Here is a 6,106-nt window from a genome sequence, read left to right on the forward strand (position 1 = left end):
CAAAAACAAAACAGTGGTTACCTAAGAGAAAACTGAAGAGCAAGGGATATTGCTGGGATATTTTAACTTTGTATCATGACTATATGCCAACTACTTTTAATTCTTTAAATGATACTTATGAAGACTATCCCACCACATGAGGTATGGACAGACATGTATGCACAGGGCAGAGATGCATGAGTACTACAAACTATTAATTGATTTTAATTTCTTTCCTTAGATCCTTCCCTACCTTTTCATTTCACACATTTGTCTTCTGAATATTCAACAATGTCCATCTTCAGAGACACTTGTCGTGGAAAATTCGTGCCATACAGAAATATCAGAACAAAAACTCCTTTGAATTCCACCATTCATAAGGAAATACTACTGAAATTCATAGCAGTCTCCCAGATAACTGTTTTGTACAGTCAGATCTCAGAATGGGTTCACACCCACTCATGCCTTCAGAGTGTGACTCACATGAGGCCTCTGTTTTCTCACATGGCTAAAACACACCGTTTCTCTCAAGAACGTGTTGTATGCATTGTTCCTGATCCACAAATACACATTGAGTCCTCCTCTGTGGATAGAGAGGTGCCATGCACATGCTATTTAAAGTGTGCTGTGTCTGGTGGGCAGATAGCTTACTTTCAGAACTCCCCTGCTAAAATGACTCTGCCATAAATATCCATATATGTGCATTTTGAGCATTGTCCAGCTGTCATCGTAGGAAAAAAAATGCCCAGGTTTTAAAAAAACGTATTCTTGTGTTGGGGAGGGCATATGCATATGCATGCAGTACCCATAGTGGCCAGAAGAGGGGGCCAGGTCCTCTCAAGCTGGAGTTACAGATGCCTCTGAGCCGTTCAGCAAGAGTGTTGGGGACCAAACAAAGGTCCTTTGTGATAGCATTACCTGCTCTTAGCCACTGAGCCATCTCTCCATCTCCTACACACTCCATTCTTACCATCATAGTTGCTGTGTTTCCTTTTTCTTGCAAGGAAGGAGAGGTATGCATTAATGATGAGCCGTGGCATGCGCTTGCTAGCTTTTCTTCCTTCTTTCATTTCCAGGCAATAAAATACAGTTCCGCAGGAACAGAAAGAAGCCAGAGCCAGCCGGACTATCCAGAATGCCTGTGGCTCTATGAACAGGATGAGATGCTTTCTATTGGGATAGAAGAAGTAAGTGATGACTGCAAGCCCCTCAGTCACCCAGCACTGATGCTTCCAAGCACCTTCTCCATACTGGAGACGGACATCTCCCCAGAGCGTTTCCACTGTCACCTTCACCTGTGCTCAAGAGTCAAAAGTCAAGAATGAGTTTTAATCCATCCACCACAGACCCATCTTCCTGACAGCTGGTCCCATGTGGGATGCCTTTCTCTGCAGGTGTTTGACATTTTGCCCCTCTATGGAGTTCTGCGGCCATACAGCAGCCATCAGATATCGTTTACCTTCTACGGACACTGTGACATCATGGCCCGGGCCAAAGCTCTGTGTGAAGTGGAAGGAGGGCCCACCTATGAAATACTACTGAAGGGGGAAGCGTCCCTGGTCAACTACTCCTTTGACACGAAGGACATTAACTATGGCTTGCAGGTACTGCAGACATCAGGTGGGGCTTTTCTGGGTTTGCCTTAAGCATGGCTTGTGGTCCTCATGACTCCGGCCCTTCATCCATATTCAGCTTCCCTGCCCCAGTGCCCCTGCTTGTGGTCTTTTTCACTTGCTCTTCTTGATAAATCCTCCAGTTAAGCATCAGGAGATGCTCACTTCCACTCTGTCTCTCTCATTAGCACTAGCTTCTCACACACCTCCAGTCACAGGCTCCAAGGCATTCTTGCTGCCCTGTCCTGCACACCCCACATACCCTCAGCGTGCAGCATTTCCAGGTTACCCACCTCAGTCCTACTCTGACTCACTCCAGTCCCGCCACAGGCCCTACCTAAATAATTGTTTTGATGTTTTTGGTTTTGGTTTTTAAAGACAGTGTATTATGTAGTCCCGCCTTACCTCAAAACCACTGTTGTAGCCCCGGGACGACCTCAAATCCTGATCCTCTCACCTACACCCCCCAAGTGCTAGGATTACTTGCATACACAATGACACCTGGCTGCCATGTCAACATACTACAACAGTCTGTCCATACTGTGGTACATAAAGGACCCAGGGTCTGATTCAGTGGCCCCAGCATTTGGCCTTGAGTTTCATTTTTCAAAAATGAGCTCTCTGCCAGGTGATGTCAGTACCTCTAGTCTACAGACATATACCAAGCAAGGGATCTCGTCACTACTAACCCGTGTTTACGTCGTTGTCCCAGAAGTGTATCTTCATCTCATCAATCCCATCATTCCTTGGGCATTTCATCCCAGCAGCACAGTATTGAGAAAAGAGCACATTTCTTTTTTGTTTCGTTGTCTTTTTGTTTTGGTTTGGTTTTTTGTTTTGTTTTGTTTTGTTTTGTTTTTTATCCTGTCTGGATTCCCACTGCTACCTTAGGAGTATCCCCTCACCTCTCCAAACCCCAGCATCTCTCTTCTATAAGATGGGGAAGGGCAGCGATGCTATCCCACTGGTCAGTGCTTTACCCTGGTCGAGGTAGACAGTCATCAAGAGTTCCCTTCTCTGTCACCAATTATGTCTTTTACTGAGGATGTCCTAAGCCTTTTTTTTTTTTAAATCTTAGAGTCTTTCTAAAACAATAGTTTTATTCTTAGAGAATTTCATACACTGTATTTTAATCCTATTCACCCCTTCACCCAGCTCCTCTCAGATCCTCCTCAGCCTCCTACCCACCTTGTTCTGTTTTACTTTTGTGTTCCTGCTCCCTCCCCATTAAGCCCTGTTTGTATCAGATGACCGTTCTTGAGTGCAGGATCAGTATAGCAGGGACTACATCATTAAAGAGAGCGGTCACTCTCCAGCAGCAAGCAAACACCCTGGCTAGGGCTGGGACTCTGCCCACTCCCTCCCTCCACGCAGCTGCCCTGCTGGGTCTGGAAGTTACCCACCATATCTGGCTCTTGCCACCCTTGTGCCCCACTCTTCCACACAGATCCCCGAGCCTTGAGAGGAGAGGTGTGATGTAGACATCTCACTTAGAACCGAGCACTCCGAAGTCTGTTCTCCACACATTGATCAGCTCTGGGTCTCTGTGCTATTGCCATCTATCACAAAAAGAAGCTTCGCTCATGAGGGTCAGGAGATGCTCTAATAGATGGCATTACGTTATTAGAATTCATTTTAATAGCATATAGTTTTAGCAGAACTAGTGTAGTACTAGGGTTTCCCCCGGGGACCATGGCTTATGTCCACAGGCCTCCGTGGTAGGTGTGCATGCCATCTTATGGGGTGGACCATATAGCCAGTCAAGAGGTAGTTTGTTACTCCTATAACTGTTATGTCCCTGTTATACCAGGCATGTTCTTGTAGTTCACAGGATTCACAGCTAGGTGAGGCACTTTTTGCCCCAGTGCTCCCATGGCACCTTCCAGCAGCATGAAAGCTAGGCTAGCCAGCAGGGACGCAGCTCCCAGTAGAGCACCAGCTGGATCTCTTCCTGTTTCATGACTCAAATGAGTGGTATCTTTGACAATAGGATCTTACTGTCAAGTTCTGGAAGGTGACCTATAGTATTGGCAATAGACTGTAACATCTGGGGAGTCTGTGGGGTCCCCATTGTTAAGTCCTCCTCTTTTGTGGTTTTGTTTTAGGTTTGGCAGTTTTCTTGAGATGGGGTCTCTCTGTATAGCCCTAGAACTCATCATGCAGCCATCAGCTGATTCTCTGAGTGTTGTATACGCTTAGCAATTTTTGCCTCATTTGATTGCTGTGACATAGCTACACAGCAAGTAGAAATTATCAAAATGTGTGTGCAGATATGTGTGAATTGAAGACTGTATCGGCATTCAGAGTCATCCAGCACTGGCCGCTGCCTTCTCTACTGTTATCCAAGTAGAATTTGCTTTTCTTCCTTACCTCCAGGGTCCTCTGATAAACTGGCTTCAATTCATCTCCACAACTATGCCACCCTAAATGGACCTGACCCTACCTAGTGGATCTAGTTTTGCCCTGGTTTGTCCCTAGAACCCCTAAAGTAGGCCTCAGTTTGGGGATGCTAAGCCTACCATATGAGCTCATGAAGTATGCTAGTAAGTCTCAACTGGTGTGCTATACCTATGGCTCCGGATATCAATGAGAAAATTAAATCTAGAACATTCTAAATTCAAATGTTGTATTTTAATAGGATCAAATCAGAAGCAAATCCTCTTATTTTTAGAAAATTGAGATTTTCCAGGGAGGCTCCTTTTATGATGCTTTAAGTGGACAGACCAGTACATTATGGAGCATAGGAAGACATTTTGGGAGGTGCATTTGCTAACCCCCCTCCTTTGTCAGGCTAATAGCAGAATCCCACAGATAGGTAACCGTTCTTCTCATCCTCTCTCCAGCTGTTTGACCATGTCACAGAACGTGAAATCACACTGAAAAACATTGGGAAAGTTGGCTTTGAGTTCAACGTGCTGACTAACTACCGGTCTTCGCCGAGGAACCTTCTTCCTGGAGTACCGCTTATCCTGCCTCTGTCGGTGAGTCAGAACTGAGAAGGCTCACCCCAGACAGACAAGCCACACCCAGGGCAGGGGACTTCACTGCCAGAGCAACAGGTGGGACTCAGATATGGTGGCACATACAGGCAATCCCCGAACATTCAGTGGGGTGAAGCAGAAGGATCGGGGGAAAGCTGATCCTTTGCTGCTGGGCAAGTTTGAGGCCCTTCCGAGTGAGGAGCCTAGGTTGGTAGACGGACTGACAGGTAGGTGGATAAATTGATAGACAGATAGATAGACTTAGGAATACTTGGTCACTAAACAAACATTTACTAAGTCCTCCATTCCCTGTTTCCAGGTACAACAGACATGTGATGAACCAGTTAGATACATGCAACTTAAAGATGTTCTTCATGATAACAAATTTAATTTGAGTCGTGTGTGCTAGTACGCCTTTCAAACCCCAGCACTCTGGAGGTGTAGAAAGTAGGACCTTATGTTATATAATGAGATATTATCTCTAAAGAAAGGCATGGGGGGAGTCCCCACTGGTACATCAAATTTCTTTGTAGTTCTTCAGGGCTCCCCTCATACAAGCTATACAAACAGAGCAACTTTCCGTTAGCCAGTATGAAAACACCTGCAGCCAGCAGAGAGCCACTCTGGCTTTGGAAGCAAGTGCAGAAGTTGCTCCTGTTGATATTATGTTGAGCTGGCAGTCCTTAAAAACTTTTGTTGAATTTTTCTCCTTATGAATATGATGCATGCTTGTTATAAAAAGTTAGAAAATATAAAAGGAGATATAGTTAGTTTTTAATTGTTCATAATCTTTTTTTCGGGATTTGTGTGTGTGTGTGTGTGTGTGTGTGTGTGTGTGTGTGTGTATACCCAAGAAGGGCAGCATGAGGACATCAGATCCCTCGAACCCGAGTCACAGGCAGTCACGAGGACTTGCACTCAGGTCCTCTGTAAGAGCAGCAAGGGCTTTTAAGCACTGTGCCATCTCTGCAGCCCCTGTTCACAGTCTTACCATCCAGAGATAAGGGATGTGGCTCTCCCTGGCATGGCGTCTCTGTAGTCCTTGGCCTGTGCATCCAAACCTTAACTCTAAGCTATTACCATTGCAGCATCTTTTAAACCCAAGCTAGTAAACCATTTTCCCTTTGCTCTTCTTCCTGATTTGTCTTAACTGGTCTTTAGACTTTGCGGCCACGTTTTCTTGTCCTAATTTCATGAGTTGAACGCTGACTTTTCCGTCTTACAGAATGTGAAGAATGTAGCACTGTTTATTCAGTGAGTACACCCACACCCATTAGCCTAGCCTCATAAATTTTCAGAATTAAAAAAAGAAAGAAAGAAAAAAAGAAAGAAAGAAAGAAAGAAAGAAAGAAAGAAAGAAAGAAAGAAAGAAATTGCCATGTGGTGGTACAAGTCTTTAATCCAAGAACTCAGAAGGCAGAGGCAGGTGGGTCCCTGTGAGTTTAATGTCAGCCTGGTCAGATCAGAGCAAATTCCAGAATATCCAGGGATATACAAAGAAACCCTGTCTCAAAAAAACCCAAAAAACAAAAA

At 44.9% G+C, this 6,106-nt stretch overlaps 1 protein-coding gene across 5 annotated transcripts in view; it reads left to right on the forward strand.

The window, feature by feature from the left end:
- The window catches only part of Hydin (HYDIN axonemal central pair apparatus protein), a 421,354-nt gene that overhangs the window by 278,100 nt on the left and 137,148 nt on the right, over window positions 1-6,106 (forward strand). For all 5 annotated transcript variants that reach the window (XM_031341421.1, XM_031341424.1, XM_031341423.1 and 2 more), the window contains 3 exons: window positions 1,056-1,166; window positions 1,374-1,583; window positions 4,436-4,573. In XM_031341421.1, the coding sequence (XP_031197281.1) occupies window positions 1,056-1,166; window positions 1,374-1,583; window positions 4,436-4,573 (459 nt within the window). The remainder of the gene's footprint in view (window positions 1-1,055; window positions 1,167-1,373; window positions 1,584-4,435; window positions 4,574-6,106) is intronic.

The sequence above is a fragment of the Mastomys coucha genome, unplaced genomic scaffold, assembly GCF_008632895.1.
Source record: "Mastomys coucha isolate ucsf_1 unplaced genomic scaffold, UCSF_Mcou_1 pScaffold22, whole genome shotgun sequence".
In the NCBI taxonomy this organism is placed as follows: Eukaryota; Metazoa; Chordata; class Mammalia; order Rodentia; family Muridae; genus Mastomys; species Mastomys coucha.